At 48.6% G+C, this 24,323-nt stretch overlaps 2 protein-coding genes across 5 annotated transcripts in view; both read right to left on the minus strand.

The window, feature by feature from the left end:
- Positions 1–224: 224 nt before the first annotated feature.
- LOC107374275 (V-type proton ATPase 116 kDa subunit a 1) overlaps positions 225–24,323 on the minus strand; it is a 66,258-nt gene continuing 42,159 nt past the window's right edge. The window contains exons 10-22 of one of the 4 annotated variants that reach the window (XM_054736400.2): positions 22,799–23,011; positions 21,745–21,895; positions 21,522–21,661; positions 21,263–21,426; positions 21,072–21,162; positions 20,876–20,994; positions 18,982–19,198; positions 17,391–17,498; positions 7,480–7,587; positions 7,383–7,400; positions 2,487–2,604; positions 2,230–2,401; positions 225–505 (exon numbers count right to left, since the gene is read on the minus strand). In XM_054736400.2, coding sequence (XP_054592375.2) covers positions 412–505; positions 2,230–2,401; positions 2,487–2,604; positions 7,383–7,400; positions 7,480–7,587; positions 17,391–17,498; positions 18,982–19,198; positions 20,876–20,994; positions 21,072–21,162; positions 21,263–21,426; positions 21,522–21,661; positions 21,745–21,895; positions 22,799–23,011 — 1,713 coding nt within the window. In that variant the 3' untranslated portion in view covers positions 225–411. Of the gene's footprint in view, positions 506–2,229; positions 2,402–2,486; positions 2,605–7,382; positions 7,401–7,479; positions 7,681–17,390; positions 17,499–18,981; positions 19,199–20,875; positions 20,995–21,071; positions 21,163–21,262; positions 21,427–21,521; positions 21,662–21,744; positions 21,896–22,798; positions 23,012–24,323 lie in introns of all 4 variants that reach the window. The other 3 variants (XM_054736399.2, XM_054736401.2, XM_070545339.1) reach the window with 3 other exon arrangements.
- On the minus strand, positions 10,892–12,531 carry LOC139063460 (general transcription factor II-I repeat domain-containing protein 2-like). The gene is made up of 2 exons (XM_070545340.1): positions 12,180–12,531; positions 10,892–11,203 (listed from the first exon to the last, which is right to left on the minus strand). The coding sequence occupies exons 1-2, from the start codon at positions 12,387–12,389 to the stop codon at positions 11,030–11,032; spliced, it is 384 nt and encodes a 127-aa protein (XP_070401441.1). The 5' UTR covers positions 12,390–12,531; the 3' UTR covers positions 10,892–11,029.

Consider the following 24,323-nt stretch of genomic DNA (forward strand, 5'->3'; position numbering starts at 1 on the left):
TCCTTTTGTGAAAACGTGTATTTTCTAATGAAATTAGTTCATTTCAGGACGATTAGTTGATGCTCTGAGTGTTTCAGACGAAGCAGCAATGAATGCAAATTTATTTCAAAGAACTGGTTGGCTGTTTGTTTAAAAGTTGTTAATAAAGGTTTCTGAAAAAGCCACCAGCAGCCCGGCACGCGTTGTGATCGATGAGGCAGCGCTCCCTGTCTCAGTGCACACTTCCTCCTAGTGCACGTAGCCGACGTCCGCGGTGTGAGTGTTGAGACTGGGCCAGAGTAACAGAGTTACAACGAGCTCATGCACACTAGTTCACTAAGTACCACCGGGGGGTTACTAGACCATGTAAACACAACACATGCACATGAATGAACGGCTGAGGAATCCGCGGGCTCCCTGTGGACCTCGGGGTCATTCATCAAACCGGCCCTCCATGATGCTCTCAAAGGAAAACGGGACAAACTTGAATCCCTGGCCCGAGTAGAACTTGTTCTGGAATTCCACCCTGAAAGGAGATGCCAAGAAGGAAAGAGGCAGTCAGGAGCGCGTCTGCGTATATCGACCAGAACACAAAGTTTCCAACTCAGGGCTGCTTGATGATGGCTAGAATGATCAACCTGCACAGAGCAGTCAGAGGGAGAGGAGAAAGCTCCTGATCCCGGGTACAGAAGAGCCAGTGCACTAGTCCATAGTGTAGGGCCGAAAGGCTCCACTTTTTCAGTCATACTCAGTACTATACGTACCCAGTTTAAGTTATCATGCATACTGACAGCAAAAGAGTAACGGGCTCGACACACGGGAGGCCACGTCGCCTCTCCTCCATTCATTTTCAGTGAGACATGCGTGACAAAGCGATAGTCGCGGGTCTCCCTCCTACCAAGCGAAACGCGAAAAACGTGCGTGTGAAAGTTTGCGCTCATGCACGTGTCGTGCACGTACAACCCAGCGATGTGATCCCAGAAAGTTGAAATATTTTCAACTTTTCATCGCTGTCGCTCGGACGAGGACCAATCAACGGAGGTTTCATTCACTGACCAATGAGCGGACAGGATGCTCCGTACATCTCCGAGCAAACATGGAGGAGAAGTTGATTATTATTATGTTTTATAGTAAAATCAGAAGTAAGACTTCACATAACTCTAGCAGCACCTTGTGAAACATCATATCTACCGCTTTATTAACTCTGAACCGCTTAAATAACCTTAATTCCCTCCAACCTGACACAGCCAATCAACACAACGGAAGTTTAGATTTCGCCATGGAACAGAACGCGTAGACGGCTTTGCCGCTGTCGGGGTCGCCCTCCGTGTGTCAGGGAATAAAAGCGACGGCGACAAATTTCGCTGATCGCGGTCGTTTGTCGCCTCCCGTGTGTCGAGCCCCTTACAGTGCATTTATAACATACAATACATAGAAACATGTATGTTGTGGTGAACTTCCACCACCTGCTGCATAATAAACATGAATCCTGTCCAGCGGTGCTGTAGGGGTGTGTACAGCAGCGGCCCGTCTTAAGCTTGGTTTATGCTTGACGCATTCACTTCCCGCTTGGTGATGCGGCTCGCGGCTGGAACGCGCTTCACAACTCGCAGCGTTTATGGTTCATGCGGCTCGTCTCTGCGGTGAGCCAATATTCTCCCAAACTGTAGGGGGCAGCATGGAGCTCTAAAGCATGCATCCAACACTACACCATAGTAGAAGTAGAAATTACTGTTTACAACACGGCATTCCAGCATTTTTAACAGCGTCCTCGTCTTTTCCGACAGTGCGAGCTATTTCTCTCCAAGAATTATTAACAACATGTTGATCACGGTGATCTCTGAGAGCTGAATCATACAAATGTCTGTGTTTACCAACCTCTGCCGTACTAGTTCTTGCCGGTCCGCCATGTTTTTCCACGTCCGACCGTCCGCGTGGTTAGAAATTTTCCGAGGTACTCGTTGCGGAAATCTTGGGCCGTGCGGAGACGCGGTGGAGGGGCGTGGTTGTTTAAATGACGCAACTTTTCCGCGCAGAGCCGTGCGGACCTCGCAGACGTGTCAAGCATAAACCAACCTTACGCAGCATCTGTGTGGTTGGACCTGTTCAGGTGAACACCCAGGTACCTACAGGTGTCCACCACCTCAGAGTCTGTTTACTGGTGAGTGAACACCAGATCTGCCGTACACATTTATAGGAGCATAACTCACCTACAGTACAGTATGTCATGTGATCACGTGCATCTCTCACCAGTGCAGACGCAGGGCATGCAGGAACGCCGAGAGCCCCTCCATGATGAGCAGGATTGCCACAGTTAGAGCAGCAAAAGCTGAGAAGATGATGGACAATCCAAAGAACCCCCCTCCACTCCGGGAGGACAGACCCAAGTGCATCACCATGGACCACAACACCTCAGACAGCTCTACACACAAACCAGCAGCACACTTTGCTTTGGTCATCTGTAACGTGCAGCATCATCATTTCTTTGTAGAGACACAAATCCTTACGTGCATGGGCAAGGCTGAGGGCCCAGAGGCGCAGGTAGGAGGCCGTGTTGGATATGCAGCCCAAGCAGTACTCAATGGTGTGGATGGCCTGGTGGACAGCTACATCCCCAAAGTTAAACTGGAGAGAACGAGTCATTTTAGCATCTGTCCGTCTGCCTGCATGCTTCCCGCTAAACTGCAGTTTTGGTTTGATGACAACAAAACTAGAGAGCAGAAACTCCAGGAAGCCGGCTAAATCAGGACAACACGGACCGACCAGTGCACCTGGCATGCATGCTTTTGTTTGTGAGAGAAAACAGGAAAGCCTGAAGAAAACACACATGCATGTGAGAACAGGCTAGCTCCACACAAGAAGGGCTGATGAGGGAACTGGAAGCAGGTGAGACTGATGAGCAGGTGAGGTAAAGCAGAAATTAGGACGAGGCCACCAACTAAACTGGATGAAAAAGGAATCCGGTAAACTAAGATTCAACTAAACGGCTGAATGAAACCTAAGAATGACTGGAAGATAAACTGAAATAACTGGAGAAGAAAAACCAGTCAGCTAGAGAGGCTGAAGGGCTGGGAAACACGATACTAAATAAATGAAACACGAAACTAAGATGTGTAACTAAAGGGACTAGAAGACAGGAACCAAAGGCAGTAGGGGGGGGGGGGGGGGGTATGAAGGCATGAGCACAGATGAGGGAGGGAAAGAGCTTCTCTGTCGGGCCTAGCATCCCTTCTAGAGCAGTTCAGCACCTATTCAATGCCCCAAACTGCCATTCAGGCTCAGCTTTCCTTTGATTTAGTTTTACAAACACTGTGACATATCAGTTGCTATGGAAACGTATCCAGTGTCCAAGTCAAAAGTCCAGTTCTGAACGGTGTTCAGCAGTCAGTCAGATGTTTTCACTTAAGTTTCAACGTATTTCACGCTCTCGAAACACGTGAGCTCACAGACCGAATATCTGAGTCTGTAATTCACGAGTGACTGTTGTTCCCGCGGTGGGGTGTTTCTCCTGTTGCGCTGCAGCTTTTGTGATGTTCGAGGCGCGTTAGACCACACCGGCGTGGACGGGCGGGGAGGACAGAGACATGCAACACAAACAAGGAAAGAGAGGGAGGGAGGATGGAGGGCGCACAACAAACACAGCCAGGACAAACATCACGATAAAGTCTCAGTCGTCATAATAAAGCTGGGCACTGCGGTCGATGTTCCTGGTGACTTTACGAGAGCAGCGAGGTGTGGAGCCTGGATTATTGCAGTGAGACGAGCCTCGACGTGATCCACGATGAATATTTTATTTATCAACATATCTTTATAAGGAGGATTGACCTTGAGATGAAACATCTCGTTTTCAGGGGGTCCTCCATTACTTCAGATCAACGATGAACAGAAAAAGCAGAGCGGCGGTCACACACACACACAAGCAGCATTACGACCTGGATAAACATAGAGTATGTCTCCGACAGGGCTGGCATGCGATGACAGGTGGGATGTCGGGGCCGGGCAGCTGTGTACTGCAGGAGAGCACCTGTTTGCAGGTGGACGAGGGACAGGAGGAGCCAGCCCACTGCCAACCAATGCTTTGTTTGAAAAATCCACATCTTTCCCCAGGGAGGGGAGAAGGAGCGGGCCAGGTAAGAACCCACCCAGAACCCGGCGTCGGCCAGCGAGCGTAAACTGTCAAAATAAAATCCTTAAGAGCGCGGCTCACAAGCAGCATCCGGTGTTTAGCAGACAGCACAACACTGTGAAAGGTTTTCTGGAGAGCAGCAGCGACAGACACGCCGGCGTTCCCTCAAACCGGAACTGTGTTAGACCTACAGGCAACCTTTGACCTCTGTAAATGCAAACAGCCTAGAAGTCTAGACCGTCTGCTGCAGAAGCGAAACGATTTCACTCCGCATGTTGGTTCAGCCACATTCCACTGAAACCTCCGCCGCCGCGGGGAATCTGGTCGGTGCTGGCCAATCACAGCACCTTACCTGTTTGGGCGAGATGTTGCTGCGACGGAGCAAAGCTGAGTTGGAGGTGGATCATTTGAAAAGGCTTTGGCATCAACTTTGGACCATGTAGATTCGGGCTTTTCTGAGTCACGAGCAGGTAGAGGTACTTCAGTCCTTTACTTTGAAAAATTAAGCACGTGTCGTCTTTGAGGGTGTATGGCGGACTACCCTGTTGACTGACATCCGTAGCGGTGAGTACGTCACGTAGTTCATTGTCCAATAGCACGAGGAGAGAGAGTGAAAGACAACCATAGATCCCGCCCCACCGTTTAAAACCACCAATCAGTCGTGGCCTGATTACACATTCACATGTATGTGATGGCCTGCCAGGCTAGCAAACAGAGACGTGTGTACTAAATGGTACGCTTGTTTTCCCAGGTGTGCGGCGGTGCAATACAAATAAATTCTTGAAAGGCCGTGTGTGTGAAGTCCAGTGTAGTCATGCTCCTCTTCAGCGCCATGCAGGTCAGCGTACGTACCACAGCTACGGTGGCCCACTTACAAGCCAACAACCTCCAGCTTAGCGTGCGCGTGACGGTATAATCAGCTTTCAGTCCCTCCAGCCTGACCCACACAACGCATGAAACTACTCGACTTTTAACTGAGACTGTTGCATCAACCTATGAGTCCTGAAGGAAGCAAGCTGGTTCTGCTTGAAGCTGTCATGGTTCACACATGGAGGACATCAGCTAGCAGGTCAGGTGTTGTGAGAAATTGTGTCCCCCTGAAATATTCTGTCCCCTCGCGTCGAGAAGTTGCTCTTCAGGCTATCTTCACAGCACTTGAGATCGACTTTTACGAGAAATGGTGCAACAGTGTTGTGCTTGTGCAGTTTTTTTATCTACATTTCCTCCTAAAAACAAAACGACACAGCAAAAACATTCTTTGTTTACTGTTTTGCAGCAAGCTTATTTATCATTTTTGAAAGTTATGTAAAAGGATGAAACTCACTCAGTTTACCCGTCTTTTACTGGAGGCTGTTTAGTCCTCATTATGGACAACAAGTCCTTTGAATTTGGAAATATTTGCTCTTGGCTGCCTAAGGGAACCAGAATATTTCAGGAAAATCCATAACTTCCCACAGCACCTGTTTCATGTGGATCTGGGAGCAGCGTTGCACACAAGCTGGCTGCTGCTACTGGCTAGTGGATCTGGAGCGATCAGCTTGTTAACCACAGCTAACGCTAACGGGGGGGTGGCTAGAGCCGGGGACTGGCTGCAGAGGTGCTGTAAACGGAGCATTTGTCCGTGCTGCCCCCAGCAAGCTGAGAGGATTAGTTAGAATTAACGTTGGTGGGAAATGAAAACGGACACGTTTGTGAACTGCAAACTCAGGAGTTGATGGTAAACAGGTACAAATATCACACGCTCATTGCTGAATGCTCTCTACAATGTGAATTTCAGACCTCCGTGATTTCTAAGTGGGAGAACTTGCAAATCCAGGGTGTTCACATACATCTGCTCGTCTGTGTGAGGCTGGAGGTTTAAGTCCGGAGGTCTGATCCCAGAGCTTTGGAAGAGATGTTTGATCACTCCAGCCTGGAGTTAATGGAAGTGATCTGGCCGAGCCCAGATTTGATTACTCTTCCTAAGCTATCATTAAATGACAGATTTGACCTTTGACCTGTAACATGGAGCCCACTCAGGTCAAAGATGAGGTGTTTTGTAAAACCACACCACCTCCTTGTTCTCTCCTTCCTGAGACACAGCTGACCTTTCCTGTGGAAAACCGAATCCCATTGTCTGGCATTACATTGGAAGTTGACTCATTTCCTTTCTCCACATAATCGTCTTCTGATGTTCATAAAGGACCCGAGGAAAGGGAGGGAGCAGTGCAACAGAACTGGCAGATAAACGATGGTGCTTCTGTTTACTCATGTGGCAGATGTACAAGACCTAACCTACAGGGCACGTTGTGACCTGTGGGGGGAACCGGAGCACCCGGAGGAAACCCACGCACGCATGGGGAGAACACGCACCTCCACCCAGAAAGGCCGCAGCCGAGTTTCAAACCTGCAACCTTCTTGCTGCGAGGCAACAGTGCTAACCGCTGCACCACCATGCAGCCCTGTGACATCTTATGAAATCAGTATAACAGAATCATGTGGTGCTGTGGTGACGTTGCCCCCGACAACAACAGACAATCAGGGCAAAAACACGCGAGTCATGAAGCCCGATGCTTGTTTTCACCAGGCTAATGACTCGGCAGGACTGGGTTCTTTGCTCTGGGTGTGTCTTTAGTGTTCATACCAGAGGTATGACCAAGTCACTGCCTTGCAAGTCACAAGTAAGTCAAGTCTCGAGTCAAGTCCAAGTCAAAGACAACCAAGTCCAAGTCGAGTCCAAAGTCAGTGATGTGGAAGTCCAACTCAAGTCCAAGTCCTTAACGTTGAATTTCCAAGTCATCTGTCCAACTTCACTTTAATGACGATGATAATGAATAAATTCCAGAATAAAACTTCTTGAAGCGTCGTTTATTCGCTCAAACAGCAGAAACTGAACTGGATCATCAACGCAGTGCCGCTGCATGTAGCAGTCAATCACACCCAGAACCAAGGAGGATCGATGGGCTCTGTCCGTGTCGGGCCACTTTTGTGCTAAAATATCAAACGTGCTCAAGTCGTCATCAAGTCAACAGATGCAAGTCGATTCACGTCGCAAGTCCTTGGTGTTCAAGTCCGAGTCAAGTCGTAAGTCTTTAGAGATTTTATCAAGTCAAGTCAGAAGTCATTAAAATAATGACTCAAGTCTGACTTGAGTCCAAGTCATGTGACTCGAGTCCACGCCTCTGGTTCATCGTGACTGGACCACAGGTGCACCGGCAGCTCACCCAGCGCTGGGTCTAACAGAAACAACTGAACGGGTCAGGCAGCATGCATGCTCATGATCAGCTCTGGCTCTTACCGGCTCTTCTTCTGAGTGCTTGGAAATAAGCAGAGGTCAAAGGTTATCAGCAAGACAGAATACAGAATACAGAAATGTCTCATGAAGATGGGCTCACCTCATCTCCCTCATCAGAGTGCTGAGAGAGCTGGTCGTGGTCCATGATGCCAGCCTCATCCTCTGTGGGTCCGTTGCCCACACGCACTCCTCCGAACTTCTGCGTGCCCTGTTGGGTGAGTCCGGTGCATGATGAGGTCACCCCTGTTTGCTCTAAAGACTGCTCTAGATTCTCTGCAGGGGCTTCTTCCCTCTTCTGGGACTAGATACAAAAGCCACAAAATCTGTGTCTAGCTTAAAGCAAGCCAAAGGGTGAAGTCTTCCTTCTTATTTTACTCCAACTGATTACAACCAAGCAGTGATGATGACAGACGAACATTCATGTAAGCGGCTGATTTATGAAGGACAACATGATTAGCTGCGTCAAAGAGCACGTTTTCATTCAGGACAACACTGAAGATGAACACAAGACAACAAATACGATCCCGTGGCATCATCCTAGGTGCAGGACTGAACAGGGAAGACCAAGTGGCCGGGAATGTGCTCAGGAACATCTGTCCAGGAGGTTCAATGGATCAGCTGGGACTTCCAGATCCAGACAGACAAACAGCTGACGGACAGATGTAGAGAGCCCAGGTGACAGGAAGACGGCACACGAGAAGCAGGACAAACACCAAGAGTTGAAAGAGGAACTAGAGGAACTGGTGAAGGCCACGACATCAGTGGTCATCAGAGCTGTGACCTTTAGACTGGTAGAGCAGCTAATGAGCAAGCTCTGAGCTCTTCCAGAAGAGAGCAGCAGGAAACGCTGAGATAAATGGTACATTTGGTATAGCACCTTCTAGGGCCCTCACCCATTCCCCCACTGATGGTGATGAGCCATCATGGTAGCCATGGGCGGTGCCAGGCCGTAGCTAGGGGTTGCTAAAGCTACGGCTTAGCGAATGCCCCACCACCCATGTGGCGGCCCAGAGAGTAGCGTGAGCAGTCTCTGGGCCGCCTTTTTGACAGTTTCCCGTTTCCTGTTTAAATCTTGTATAAACTGCGTGGAGAGAGCCGTGGCTGGCATCAAACCAGGAGCGGGACTTGAACGCCGATCCGGCGCGTGTGGAGCACTCCCTAATCATCCAAACTGATGAGTCACCTTATCCCCCCGCACTTTTCAGTCCGTGCCGACGGAGAGCACCAACCCCAAACACCGACCAAGCAACTACACAAATCCTGGAGCCGCCCATGGTGGTAGCCACAGCGGTCCTGGGACACACGGACAGAGTCTAGGCTGCCGTATGCACCACCAGACCCTCCCAACCACCTCCAGTAGGAAACACGTGTAAGCGCCGTTAGCGCAGCAGTGTGTAAGCAGACTATACAGGCGGTAGTCACGTTCAGATCACGTTTTTTTGTTTTTTTCACGGACATTGGCCGCAAATTCTTCTACTGGTCAGCGACTGGTTTTCAAAACTAGGAATCAAAATAAAAAATTCAATGATTCTGGTAAAAACTGACGGACTCTGTTCCAGTCGATGTTTGATGCCCAACCCTTCGTACAAGCTTCACTTTTAAACGGAATTACAGAAATAAATCAAATTGAACTGTGCGTGCGTGTGTGTGTGTGTGTGTGTGTGCGTGTGTGTGTGTGTGTGTGTGTGTGTGTGTGTGTGTGTGTGTGTGTGTGTGTGTGTGTGTGTGTGTGTGTGTGTGTGTGTGTGTGTGTGCGTGCGTGTGTGTGTGTGTGTGTGTGTGTGTGTGTGTGTGTGTGTGTGTGTGTGTGTGTGTGTGTGTGTGCGTGCGTGCGTGCGTGTGTGTGTGTGTGTGTGCGTGTGCGTGTGTGCGTGCGTGCGTGCGTGCGTGCGTGTGTGTGTGTGTGTGTGTGCGTGTGTGCGCGTGTGTGTGTGTGTGTGCGTGTGTGCGCGTGTGTGCGTGCGTGTGTGCGTGTGTGTGTGTGTGTGTGTGTGTGTGTGTGTGTGCGTGTGTGTGTGTGTGTGTGTGTGTGTGTGTGTGTGTGCGTGTGTGTGTGTGTGTGTGTGTGTGTGTGTGTGTGTGTGTGTGTCAGGGGCGCCAGTTCTATTTTAAGCACCGTGGCGCGAATGTTTACAACTTTGTGGAGTACTTTGCAGCAGACATTACGACGTGGAATGGCTCCACGGCACAAACCCAACCGCCAAAAGATGGACGAGGAGCTTATGAATGCGACTTGATTACAGTATTGATAACTTCAAAGCAAAGTACTATTCTATACTACAAATAGTGTACTTGCCCATTTTTAATTAATTCGAGTAACACAAGACATGACGGCAAGCCGGATCACGTATAAACAAGAGTCACATTCTGCTTCCTGTTCTCAAGTCCCGCGTGATGTTGTGACTATCGATTTTGCAATTTTCCAAGAAGCGTTCAACGGCATAGCGAGTCCTGTGTGACCATTAGGGTAGCGTAGCGCATGTGTCTTCTGTGTGCCCCGGGCTTAATGCAGCAAGAAAACTAAATGTTGGTTACGTATTGTAACCCCAGACTCTGAGTCTAGTCTTAGCCCTTAAGCTAGCAGCTATTGGAACAATGCCACTCTGAAAAGCTTTAATGTACACCTGCCTACCAAGGGCGCCACATGGGTATATAAGTAGAGTAGCTCCACGGTTCATCTCCTATGGCTCCTGGTCCTATCAGAACCAGTGGGGCCATTGGCTTAAGGGCTGCGACTAGATTCATTGAATCAGGGGTTACCATACTTAACCATTGTTCTATTTTGTCTAGTCTTAGCCCTTAAGCTAGCTGTTATTGGAATAATGCGCAGCTGGATGAGCTTACGCCACACTGGTTCAGCTCGGACCATAGGGAGGCATCCATAGGAAAGACCCTTGCTAAAGAAAGACACACTCTAGAGCAGGGGTGGGCAATTATTTTTTCCATGGGGCCACATGAGAAATAGAAAATATTGTGGAGGGCCGCAGGCCAAAAGGCTGAAGTCAATTATGCATAATATTAATGGTATTTCTTTATAAAAAGCAGTAAATACCATTGTTTCTTCAAGCTGGTAAGAGTAGACTAAATGTTATAAATGAGCAAAAAGGAAAAAGTGAGGTTGTCTTACAAAAATGTGATTTATTCAAATTTCCCAAGGCAATGGTAAACAAAGTGTGCACATTTGGTTTTTGTTAAACATTTGTGACTTATATTAGTTAACAGTTTCAGTCACATTCACTCCAAAACACATTCTGAGTTTCAAATATTGTTGGAAAGAGGTTCTTAGCGTTCTACAGACACACAGTATTGTCTGTAAAATAAAATCACTGAACTGTGATCTTGAGAAAGAGGTTTAAAAAAAGTGTCCCAGTTCACTGCTAGTTGCCTACATTTGTGGTCCAAACACCTTATTTTGTGTTTTTAAGTGATTTTTTTCTTATTCAGTGAGAGAAATCTAGTCTCTGCTGGGCTTTAACGAGTGCATCAAAGTCAGGTTGAATGTCTGAGGTGGAGAAGCGAAGCACAGCTGACACATGATCATCAGTGAGAGAGGATCTATACCTGAATTTTGTAAACTTCATCATTGAAAAATGTTTGTTCACAAATGTAGGTAGAGCTGAAGAGAACCAACATCTTCTGAGCACGTCTCTTCAGGTTTGGAAAGTCCTCCTCCTTAAGAGAAGAGTAGAAATCCAGCAGAGATCCTGAATCTCTGCTTTCGAGTCCCAAACCCTCTTCAGCACTTTCCCCAGGCTGAGCCATCTGACAGCTGTGTGGAGTCCTCCACAAGAGCCACAAACTGTCTGTGATCCATCGCCTGCGCCCTGATGAAGTTTATTACTTTAGTAACAACATCAGTAACATGGTTGATTTTTAGCACTGACTTGCACAACACATGTTGGTGTATAATTCAATGCAAAAACACCTATTTTTGATCTGCATCGATTTCTGTCACTTTATCTTGCACGAGTTTCAAAAGTCCGACATTTTTCCATGTAAAGCCGGACGTACACTGTGCGACTTTTTCACTTGTAGCACTCGGCTTCAGCTCAAACTGTACGACTTCCTCGCAGGGCAGATCTCACGAGTCATGTGCTCACACTGTACGACCCAGTTCTCGCATGCGACCTGACTGCTCACACTGTACGTCTGGTAGCAACACGTCGGCCCTAAAAATGTGCTAAAAATAGCAGTTTTTACTCAACACGTTAGACTTTTTTGTCTTGTTTTGCCTGTTGTCCTTCGGGAGTGCTGCAGGAGGACACACAGGGATTTATGGGGGTTGGATGAGGAAAACGAAATAAAGAAAGTGAATCTGTGTTTTGTGATCAGTTTAATTTGACATGAACACGACAAACACGCTTTCTTGACAATCTTCGTGAGTAAAAAAAACGTGTAGAAACAAAAACGAACAGCGTGTGTTATTAGGGAAATAGCGAGCGACAAGCGTTGATGCAGGATTGCGCGCGCATGCGCCGTGAGTGGTTCTGATACTTTTTGGGTCGCAGCTGCTCGCAGCGCCGCTTCAACAGTGCGATACCCTCACGAGGGACGAGCGAAATATTAAACACACCAGAAGTCCCTGCGACCTCACGACTGCTGATCGGCGGCTGGTCACGTGGTGTTAATCGCCTCTCGTAACCCCCTGTACACGACCGCTCGGCGCAAAACTCGCCCCGATGTCGTGGCTTCTCGCACGACTGGAAAATCGGCTCAAAAAAGTGAAAAAGTCGCACAGTGTACGCCCGGCTGTGACAGTCTCTCCCATTTCAATCCCAGAGTGTCCGTGCACGCATTTACCTCTGTAAAAAGATCACTCCCTGTCGTTGTCCCTCTCATCCACCGCATTGCTGCCCGCTCCTCTGTGAGCTTGAAGTCCGTTATCCCCCGGACAAATACGAGCAGCTGGGCTGTGTCCCGGACATCACAGCTCCCGTCTAATGAGAAAAAGTCAAAACTTGCCACTTCACGTTGCAGCTGAAGCTCCAGGTTCCCCGCAATGTCCTCCATCCTCCTGGTCACGGTTCGCTGTTTTTAGCTATTTTGTGGGATATCACAAAGCTGGTCGTGGTTGCTGCATCCCTGGATGTGTGAAGCTTAGTAAAACAGCCTTGCTGCTTTTGCAACTTTGCTAGCAAAGCTTCGGATGTCCGTGCCCTCTCAGCATCAGACAAGTTCTTGTATTTTTCCGAGTGTTTCTTGTCGTAATGCCGACTCAAATTGTAGTCCTTAAACACGGCAATCTCCTCCCCGCAAACCAAACACACGGTTTTACCTCCGACTTCAGTAAAAAAAATACTTAGCAGTCCAATTTTTGTTGAAAATCCTGCATTCGGCATCTTTCTTTTTTTTTTTTTTTTTTGCATGAGCGGACATTTCTCAGGCTACAATCACCATGTCAACCGCAGGCACTTGTTGCTATACGTATTGCGTCATTGTGCACATAAAATACAACTTCAAAATAAAAGCAATGCAGCCTTAGTCCATGCATGAGGTAAAATGAGAAAATACATTTATTTTGTAATTTCCAATTAACCTTACGCGGGCCGGTCAAAGTCAACCAAAGGGCCGGATGTGGCCCGCGGGCCGTAAAATGCCCAGGTCTGCTCTAGAGAGAGGGCTGATGCTGCCAGAGAGACCGTGTGTGGCGTCACAGTGTGTATTCACCCAGCAGGGGAACACTCAGGAAGAGTTCTCCTGAATCACAGCCAGTCGGGTAAACAGAGGACTTACCCGACCCGAAGGGTAACCAGCACCGCCCCAGACAGGAGGTAGGTGACCAGTGGGACAGAAGGAAGCCCCAGTGTAACCCAAGGCGGGAGTAATGGGGCCTGAATGAAAACCCATGGGCAATGGCTGTGGTAACACATGACTCGGGTAAACAAGTCAGCATGTGGCATATGCATTTGTGGTAGGAAGCGGAAAATGAACCAGCCATCGACGCTCTGAGCACTGAGAGAGACGGATGCTGAACACACATCTCAGGATAAGAACAAATGAACGACCAAGCTGCAGCCAGGCAGAAGTCTTAGATCCACATACCACTGTTCATCCCCGTGGAAGAGGAAAACCCTCTGATGGAATGTGTTCTCAGCTTACCGGGGAATTATGCCCCGGTGAAGCATTAGTGAGTGAAACAGCTTCACACAGGAAGCGTGAAGGTGCTGGGCCGACAGAGGGCGTCTGATGGAACGGTCTCTGTTGTTCAGCAGGTGTGTGAGCTACAGCAACCAATCATGCACACTGAGAAGAGTGGACAGAAGTAGTCTCCTCGTCAGGATTGTGGGGAGGACGTAACATTCATCCAGGTAAATGTCCTGGAATCGAAAAGGCTAATAATGCTCTAAGATGGCAGGACCACCAGCCCTGGGCTGGTAATCACAGTGGGTGGCAACAGGAACCTGAGTGAACAGGTTTATGGCTCTGATGAGGTTAAGGAGACCACATAAGAACACTGTTGAAGGGGACTAGAGAGCAGAACGCAGGTCCGTGTCACCTGATGACCTTACAACCCCATCTGTCTCTAGCCATGATGACAGGTAGACAGACTCGGCATGTGTCATAACGGTGACGACAGGAAGAGATGACTTCAGCATACATATGAAAAGTGCTGAAGGGGGGGGGGGGCTCTGACCAGTAGCACCTGCAGGAAGGATAACCAGGATAGAAGCCCAAGGAAGCTTCCTAGGAAGCTTTGAGAGACAGGAGCCCAGGACGAGAGGCCTTGGCTCTGGCCTCTCAACAGTCCAGGTACGGCCCTGGGTGGGGGACTGATTTAGACGGTAATCTGAGTTGAATGGAGCGCTGATTACAAATGAGAGGGAAGGGTGGGCACCGTAGAAAGCAGTCCACTTAGTGCATGGGTAGAGGAGGCACGTGCACACTAAATCGTGCTAACTAACGGAGTCACGAGGGGGTGAAGCCTCCAAGTGCTTTCACCACCAAATGGCTCCTGAGCGTGGCTGTGTCTACAGCTCACCGCTCTGCGACAGCTAGTGCAAACTTAACTTCAGCTCTAAACCACCGTCCCATTCAGACCTCCTGTCTGAGGAGATACGCCATTTTAGTTTTGTTTGTTTATTTTGAAGCAGCTATGGTGAGGCTCTTAACAAGCTGCTGTACACCCAGGGACCAAGGTGCAGGGCACATCGGGGACTATCAGGGTCAATGAGATCCAAATCACCCGACAACTGATCCACAAGTCAAGGAATCGGTGAGAAAACGCATGAGAAGCATCTTAGCGTCTGTTCCAGTAAGGTCCAATCTCGTGGGCTCAGGGATAAAACACGATGGTGGTTAGCCGAGCCCGTTCCTGGTCTGAGCGATCAGACTGGGATGGAAATGCCAAACCGAATGGAGTGGTCCTCCCTTGGACATTAGTTTAGGATACCTGGAAGGTGGACCTGAATGGCAGCAGGCTCACATGCTCAACACAGCAGTCCTGCATGAGTGGAGGTGGCAGTGAACAAACTCCACCATGGTGACTTATGCAGATCGTCGCTGGCATGATGCATGAAGCAGGACAACTCGTCAGGCTTCTCACAGTCAGTTCAGCAAGTTTAATTACACTGGCAGATGTGTGGAGAGGCCGATGAGATCCCAGCATGTGATGTAAACATCACAGAGAGCCGGCCGCATTAAGCCAGCGGAGAGCTGCGTCAGTTCCAGCCTTCGAGCAGTATGTGCTGGGTCTGGTCCGGTTCATGGAGATTAACGCTGTGAGCGTGGCAGGCTCAGGCTAGGTACTGGCTGATGGTCCGTGGTGGCTAGGAGGTGCGGTCGTCAGGGCTGAGGGTCTGTGGCGCCAATATTTCCCGCTAAATGGAGCCAGACTGGGATGTGGAGGATTTCGCAGTCTGAGACTGGTGAGGTGATGGCAGGCCGCTTTCCAGAGCATCACTCTGCTGGTGAGAGGCTCGGAGCGGGCGCCTAAAGAGGAGGCCTCGGCGTCAACCTCCGTTGACCAGAAGGGACTATATAGGGCCTGGACGCCGACCGCCGGTGAGACCGGGATGGCTGTAGAGCCTTGTGGCCACTTTGGGGGCCTCGTCGACCTCCGGATAGACCAGGAGGGACGGAAGGGCTGTTGTAGCCAGCCCCATCATCATCATCCTCAGCTGGAGTGCCACCACATCCAGCGAATAATCCTGAGCCACCAGAAGATGTCCTCAGAGCTTGATGTGAAGAGGTCCACTCGTAGGGAGCTTGAGCTGAAAAGGGCGCGGCACAAATGGGGCCGGAGCCCAGGAACATACCTTGTATGGTGAAGGTTGTCGCTCACAGCCATGAGGTGGACCAACGTCGAGGTAAGGTAATCTATTTCCATATTAGCATCACGTGTTAGCAAGCTAACACGAAGACCAAGGATGAGCTCTTAGCATAACAGCTGGGAAGAATGAAAAGGAGACGAACATCACCCATGTGGTGCCGGCGGTAGGCGGGCGTGCATCAAAGCGCTTCAGCGATTGGTCACAAGAGTGATGCTAGTCCAAGAGCAGCTAGCTTAAGGGCTACGAGTAGACAAATTAGAACAGGAACTGAAACTGGACTTCATATTAATGAAACTGCAGCTAATCTTCTGCAAACAGTTGTGAACGCTCAACTCCGTTTCCTTTTGTTTTACAAAGTTTTGTTTTTATTTTTATTTCTAAGCGGTTTCCTTACTTTAGTGTTCGTTATCACATTTGTTATTAATGAGCCTGATTCTGTTCTCCCTCCTGTCCTCCGCTCCGGGACTGGGACCGACTCCAGACGTCGGTGCTGCTCAGAGACGCTGCGCCCACAGCGCACCCAGTCAGGCAGGGCCGTACCAGTTAAAGAGCAGGGACGGGGGCTCCTGTGAGTTTCTAAATAAAGTAGAGACCTCTGTGACAGACGACATTTATGAAGAAAAAAAGATTGTTTCATTACTGTGAGTACAGTGTTGATTATTTTTTATTTAATGTAACTAAAATTAAATCTTTTGGGGTCCCCGTCAGCGCTGGGCCCTTCTTCCTAACCTTTGCCCCCTTTATGGTCCACTGGTGTGTGTGTGTAGGTGTGTGCGTGTGTATGTGTGTGTGTGTGCGTGTGAGTGTGTGTGTGAGTGTGTGTGTGTGTGTGCGTGGTGTCTACAGGTCTGTAAAGGTTGGTTTATGCTTGACGCGTCCGCGAGGTTCGCGCGGCAAAATTGCGTCATTTTAACAACCACGCCCCTCCACCGCGTCTCCGCACGGCCCAAACTTTCCGCAACGCACACCTAGGACATTTTCTAACCACGCGGACGGTCGGACGCGGAAAAACATGGCGGACCGGCAAGAACTAGTATGGCAGAGGTTGGTAAATACAGACATTTGTATGATTCAGCTCTCAGAGATCACCGTGATCAACATGTTGTTAATAATTCTTGGAGAGAAATAGCTCGCACTGTCGGAAAAGACGAGAACGCTGTTAAAAATGCTGAAATGCCATGTTGTAAACAGTAATTTCTACTTCTACTATGGTGTAGTGTTGGATGCATGCCGCAGAGCTCCATGCTGCCCCCTACAGTTTGGGAGAATATTGGCTCACCGCAGAGACGAGCCGCATGAACCATAAACGCTGCGAGTTGTGAAGCGCGTTCCAGCCGCGAGCCGCATCACCGCGCGGAAAGTGAACGCGTCAAGCATAAACCAAGCTTAACTTCACCATGTCCCTGTCTCACTGCTGCTACCAGTTTCCACTCTTCCACCAGGGTCACTTTGCTCAAAGTTACATTTTCTCCTCACGTTTTCTTTATAAATCATGATGTTTACATAGAAAATTACTCACACAGTTAACTCCGTAAGCAGCTAAATACATGACGCCCAGGTCTTTAGAGTGATGGGACTGAAATCGCCCACTCCTCCCCCGGGGTTCCAAGCACCGTTCAACGCAACACAACACAAGACGCATGACTAATGAGATGAGGCAAGAAAGGAGTGAGGACAAAGGCTCAATCAAAAACATCATCACCATGTGGGAAATGTAACTGGTGGTTTGAGAGACACGTACCACGTGTGTTTTCCACAGATGCTGGCGTCGAAGCACCATGGTTTTCACAATCAGCATACAGGGAACACAAGCCAGGGCAATCAGCACCAGCAGGACCTGGATCCCCATCTACAGAGGCAAACGGGGGAGGGGGTCAGCACTAGGCCCCACACAGCTCAGCCGACTAACCTGCGTACTTCTGCGGGACTTTGGAGCTGAAAATACTAAAAAGACAAACTCAGAACAGCTTTTCTACAAACAACCATGAATCCTACTGGAAGACAAGAGAAGAGGTGAAGCTTAGACATATCCTGGTCCTGGTCTGTTACCCAGCTTGTTTTAGTTGTTTCTCTGCTCTAACACACTCGCAGTGCCAGAGTTTTTAATCAAATATTCACTTTTGAGATGACTATTGCAAAAGGTTGTAGTTTGAAAATAATTACAGATAAAGGTAAACTGTAAATGGCAAAAATCGTCAGCACGACCCCACATTTGTGATGGGAGCTAATTCACTCGTCTGTGTTTTTACCGTCCTTTCTACACCCAGCCTGTCCCTTATTCCCCCTGGACACAGACCCAGAGCGCACAAACACTGGACGAGTGAATATCTTCAGAATCGGAGTCAGCCATTACCGGTAGAGCCCTGCACTGAAGCCCGGCCCTCGGGTCGGGTCGGCCCGACGGCCGGGCTTCGGGCCAACGACTGTGTAATTACCTCGGACACGGGCCGGGCCGGGCGCCTTCATTTTTAATCGAATTCATAAAAAAAACCTGAAACACTTGAACGCAGCAGCACCTGCCTGCTTCTCACACACCGTTAGCTCAGTTAAGGTGTGTGTGGTTTATAAATGCGCCGACATAAACGAATTCTCAAACTGCTGATTGAAACATGTGCCCCTGTTCTAATACGCCATCTTACGTCCACTTTGATGTCAGAAACCATTCGTTTATTCTCATGAAAATGGCAGCGTTCTGTTTTTCTGTGAATAAATTCGCTCGGCAGTTAAAAAAATACAGCATTCATCGCTGGTTTGTTTCTAACTGCAGAGCGCATTTTCAGAGCGGCAGATTAAATTTACAAACGCATCCAATTAATATGGTGTTCGTAAATTTAATCTGCCGCTCGAAAAATACGCTCTGTTAGAAAAAAAAGCTGCACTGATGCTGTTTTTCTGTCTTTTCTTTGTTTTTATTTTACTGCAGAACGCTTCCCACGGATAATCAGAACACGGAGCATCCTATCACGCTAAAACATTATGTAAGGTTAAAAAAAAAGTCAGGCTCGGGTCGGGCCAGAGAATCCTGAAAATCTTCTCGGACCGGGCTGGGCTGGGGCTCCACCCCCTCGGGTCGGGCTGGGGCTCCACCCCCTCGGGCCGGGCCGGACACGGGCTCAGATTTTAGGCCCGTGCAGGGCTCTAATTACTGGCCAATCGGCATTTCTTATATTCATGTCCCAGCCAAGTGGGCGGGTCTACTTCCATTGTGGGCTTTATTATGGTGATGTGTTTGGCCATTTGTCAGGGTTCCTGGGTCATTGTGAGCCTCAACTAAGTTTCATATATTGCTTTAGGACATTTTTAACAGGACGGAGAAGAGGTGTTAACAGCACCTGTCCACTGTAGAGGGGCTTGGTGGTTGGGTCATTGTAGTTAAACAAGCACATGTTGATGAAGTGGATGAGCAAGCTGGGAGCGTCTTTAGAGGTGTTAGCATCATAGGCTGTCCATTTGTAGAAGACCAGCAGGATCAGGTAGCCAAACAAACTGGACATGAAGACTATCTCCGGGATGAAGCCCAAGAAAATGTTCAAAGGCTTCTTAAAGTACCTGCAGAGCAGTGAAGGAAGACCCGAAGGAAAATATTTATAGCAAAGTAAACATTGTGCTAACGTTCTAATGCTAGAAATGCTGATGCTTAAAGCTACAATGGTAGATCTGCAAAACAAGCTAGCCCACAATGTTGTTTCACGCCTCTTAACAACGCTTTAACGCAGTACAGCTACAGATGTATTGTGGTGGGCACGGGCGCCAGAAGCATAAAAAATGTGTGTGTGTGTGTATGTGTGTGTGGGGGGGGGGGGTTGCCTTTGTGTTTGAAATGTGCTCTAGAAATAAAGCTGCCTTGCCTCCAGTCATTAGAAGAAAAAGAAGAAGAAACTACTTTTTATACAGCTCCTCTAAAGATAAAAATCATAAACTGCTTTTCACTTGACAACAACAATAAAAAAATAAAAACTAGAAAACATTTAAAATGATCAAATCATCCAGTTTGGAGGGGTAAGAAAGTGTGATTAAAAATGTGAGGAAAGGGAAAGACAAAATGAATAAAAAAAGAGGTAATTAGTGAATCCCAAGAAAAGCAGATTTAGTAGAAAGAACAGAAAAAGGAAAGGGTGACGACAAAGGTCACGCTAAAGAGCAGCAGATGACCTGCCCCCTTTGACCTTTAGCCTGGTGCTGCACAACTAGTAGGCTTTGGTCACTGGACCTCAGGGACCTGCTGGGGGTGTAGGGACTGAGAAGATCGCCAATGTATGATGGTGCTTGTCCATGTAAGGCTCTAATCAGAAGAACAGGGTGGATCAGAAGCAGCAGAAACATTGCTAGCTGTGCTCTCATTAAGAAAACGAGAACTAACCAGACGGCGAGCAGGAGGTGGGGACGCAGAAACTGACAAGTTAAAGAAAATGCAATGGTGATCTGAAACATAAACATCCTCAGGACAAACACTGTCAGCATTTAGACTCAGGGTAAAAACAAGGTCTAGAGTGTGCCCCCTGGTGTGTGTGGGGCCAGAAACATGCTGGGTAAAGCTGAAGGAGTCCATAAGGCTGGAGAAATTCATGGCAAAGAGATCAGAGGGATCATCAACGTGGATGTTAAAGTCACCAACAATCACCAGTCTGGACAGCTTCACAGTGGAGGATAGAAAGTCACTAAACTCCTGAAGGAAAGAGCTGGTTGGACCAGGAGGACGATAGACCACAGCACAGTAGAACGGGTCCTTACGCCCGACTTTAATCAGCTGCAGTTCAAAGGAAGCAAAGTGACCAGAGGTTGTAGAGCTACATGGAAGATGGTCTCTGAAAACAACAGCTAGGCCTCCACCACGACCTGAGGTACTTAGCATCAGAGCACCACTGGTATGAGAAGGTTCTCTGCTCAATATCATCAGAGAAGGAGAAACAGCCGGCTGTTACCACACTTCAACTTCAAGACAAACTACCAAAGTCACTAAAAGAAAACAGTTTGAAGTCACGGACAACAACAGACGTTTGGGCCTAGAAAATGGTGACTGGTGTTTAGCACTATCTTGTTTACTCTGGCATTGCAGGTGTTTGGTTCTGACAGAAGCATCTCAAGGATAATGCCCGACGAGAGTGTTCCGTTATTATGTTTGCATTGAAAAGCTAGCTTGTTTCACATATGTCACATTCAGGTAAAACTGTTGACAGCGAGAAAAGAAAATAGCTGTCGAATCTTAATGTAGAGAGAACAAGATACAGGTGGTTGAAGAGGCTGAGGGACACTCCAAACAGCATGTGGGTAACGCCAAGGATCACCGACATCTTCATCTTGAACGAGTTCAGGAACGTTAGCTTGTTGGTGGCAACATTCCAGATCTGCAAAGGAAACCAGCATGTGAGACACACACACACACACGCACACACACTCACACACACACACACACACATCTTACTGGGTCAATTCCAAGAGGATAAGGCCCACCGAACACACCAGGAACAGCAGGATCTAACTGCAGAACTGCATTTCTATCAAGAGTCTCAAACCTACAGCAGGAAATGGACAAAACAGTTTACATGTACAGGTCTTACAGGGGACTACCCCCCAGCAACAATCAGTGGCACAGCTGAGAGCTGGTAGACTTACGACCAGTTAGCTCCTTTGGTGCTAAACATGGGTCTGACACTCCAGCCAGAACCAAACATGTTCAGGGACTTTGAGAAGCAGTCATTGTAAATGAGGCCAGTGTAGATGGAGAAGATGCCCATCAGAAGGATTATGTAGCGACCAGCAAACACCATGTTGAACATCTGCCGGCACAAGCATCACCTCGTCACAGGCACCCTATGGTCAACCAGCAGGACCACTTTGTGTTTAATGAGATAACTTGTTTAAAAATACGTACCTCATTGTCACTCTTCTGAGCAAGGATGCGACTTTCTCTGATGACCAAGTACAGGGCAACACAAGTCATCAGAAGACCATGGCCCATGTCCCCAAACATGACAGCAAACAGGAAGGGGAAGGTTATAATGGTATAGGGAGCTGAAGGATGAGACCACACACTGGTTATCTGGAGGCCAACGTACACCAGTGCAAATGAATCCTCAAACACTTCTGAACAAAACCTGGATTTATTTCCCGATAGTTGCCTATCCCATAGGCATCAACGATGTTCTGGAAGCCTGATGTGAACTTGTTGGTCTTGTTGAAGGTAGGTGGTGTCTGCTTGGTTTGCATTCTGTTCAGTATGGATGGCACCGTTGAGCCACTTCTCTCCTGTCAAAAACATGATGTCAGGCATGCACCATCCCAGCTTTACCTCCTACATCACACCTAGGCCGAGCTGTAGGGCTGCTGCCAGCAGAGGCCGTTATCCGTCAAATCCACCATCATAACAAGCTAACACCCACAGCACTAGTCTGACGTCAGCTCCGTGTCTATGTGTTCTACCCTTTCTAAATGCTTCACAGGCTGAAGCAGTATAAAGGTTGGTGTATGCTTGACGCGTCCGCGAGGTCCGCACGGCTCCGCGCGGAAAAGTTGCGTCATTTTAACAACCACACCCCTCCACCGCGCCTCCGCACGGCCCAGAATTTCCACAACGCGCACCTCGGAAAATTTCTAACCACGCGGACGGACGGACGCGGAAAAACATGGCGGACTGGCAAGAACTAGTACGGCAGAGGTTGGTAAATACAGACATTTGTATGATTCAGCTCTCAGAGATCGCCGTGATCAACATGTTGTTAATAATTCTTGGAGAGAAATAGCTCGCACTGTCGGAAAAGACGAGGACGCTGTTAAAACGCTGGAATGCCATGTTGTAAACAGTCATTTCTACTTCTACTATGGTGTAGTGTTGGGTGCATGCCGTAGAGCTCCATGCTGCCCCCTACAGTTTGGGAGAATATTGGCTCACCGCAGAGACGAGCCGCACGAACCATAAACGCTGCGAGTTGTGAAGCGCGTTCCAGCCGCGAACCGCATCACCAAGCGGAAAGTAAATGCGCCAAGCATAAACCAAGCTTTAGTTAGCTCCCGTGGGTCATCCGTAACAGCGGGGGTGCTTGGCCATGACGGGGGACCAAGCAAGGCCTGGTGGCCTGCCAGGGGAAACCCTGAGTGTGGGCTCCACTACAACAGTTTTGCTGCATTTTTAAAAAGCAAAACACATCTCACCGTTCCTCTGCGCAATGCAAACTGGATGGAGTCGAGGTCTGAAACAGGACACCACACCTCAGCAATCAGACACTTCTGGGTCACATCAATGTTGCAGAGATTGAGTGTATGGTAAATGGCCTTCATCTTCCTCACTTTGATGAACCACACACGCATGGTCTTGGAGGCGGCCTGCAGCACTCGCTGCCGGTGGTCCTCTGTTTGGTTCAGAACCTGCAGCAGCAGTGAGGAACAACATTTCAGGGCGTGCTTGAAAGGTCTTGATGGAATGTGATTTAAAAACAACACCAGTCCAGGCTCTGTTCTGTAACACCAAAACCTCACTCACAAGAGCACAGTAGAACGTTTCATAAAACAGTCGGTAGAACCACATGCAGACAACTCCAAAGACATTAGTCGGCAACAGGAAGGAGGCAAAACTGTCAGCTAAAGGTAGAAAACATATCTTTTACTACTCTGTGTATACAGAAGGATCAGATTACACATCCATTGTGCAGATGGCCGATGCAGCTGGTGGTGCTGCCTGGGATCAGTGTGCTCTGTAGGAGTGGCGCTTGGAAGCTTTGTGTTCCCGAGTGAAAAGGTGGGCCGCTGCTGCACCTGGGGTTGGTGTGTGTGCGTGTGTGTGTGTGTTCAATGTTCTAATCCAAACTGTGTTGATGGTAGACAGGAGGGTTGTTGTCCTTGTCCATCTGAAAGCTGAAGTCTTGACGATATGAGGAGAGACTGAGGAGAGCAGCAAAAGTTGCTTAAACGATCCTTGATGGGTTGAGTAGATTGTAAACCCCTAATTTACTCCCGGTTGGACGTGCCCAGAAAAAACCTCTCCAGGGAGGCGTCCAGGAGGCATCCTGACCAGATGCCCGAGCCACCTCAGCTGGATCCTCTCGATGTGGAGGAGCAGCAGGTCTACTCTGAGCCCCTCCCGGATGAACAAGCTTCTCACCCTATCTCTAAGGGAGAGTCCAGCCACTCTTCGGAGAAAACTCATTTCGGCCGCTTGTATCCGCGATCTCGTTCTTTCGGTCACCACCCAAAGCTCATGACCATAGGTGAGGGTAGGAACGTAGATCCACCGGTAAATCGAGAGCGTCGCCTTCTGACTCAGCTCTCTCTTCACCACGACAGACCGGTACAACGCCCGCATCACTGCAGACGCAGCACCAATCCACCTATCGAGCTCACGCTCCAGTTTTCCCTCACTCTTGATTAGGGTTGGAATTCAAAAACCAGTTCTTGTTGAGAACTGGATCCCATTGTTTCAATTCCTAGGAATCGTTCGCCACTTTTGCAAACGATTCCCCTAATCAGTTCCAGTTGGCGCAAATGACATCACCGTGCATGCTGCGTAGCTTACAGAAGCAGGAGTTTGGTTATTGTTTACAAGAAAGGATAAAAACAGGGTAACTTGCAGAATTGCTAAGCAGATATTTTATCAAGCGAGGGCGCGTTACGGATAAACAAAAGCCGTTGGACACAAAATACGCGATAACTTAACGTTATTGACATGTTTTGACCCGCTACA

This window comes from Nothobranchius furzeri, chromosome 16, assembly GCF_043380555.1.
Source record: "Nothobranchius furzeri strain GRZ-AD chromosome 16, NfurGRZ-RIMD1, whole genome shotgun sequence".
Lineage (NCBI taxonomy): Eukaryota > Metazoa > Chordata > Actinopteri > Cyprinodontiformes > Nothobranchiidae > Nothobranchius > Nothobranchius furzeri.

Coding starts and splice junctions, on each gene's coding strand:
- LOC139063460 (XM_070545340.1), bottom strand. CDS start 12,389: ATGGAGGACATTGCGGGGAACCTGGAGCTTCAGCTGCAACGTGAAGTG. Junction 11,204..12,179: donor GGAGTGATCTTTTTACAGAG/GTAAATGCGTGC, acceptor AAACTTCATCAG/GGCGCAGGCGATGGATCACA.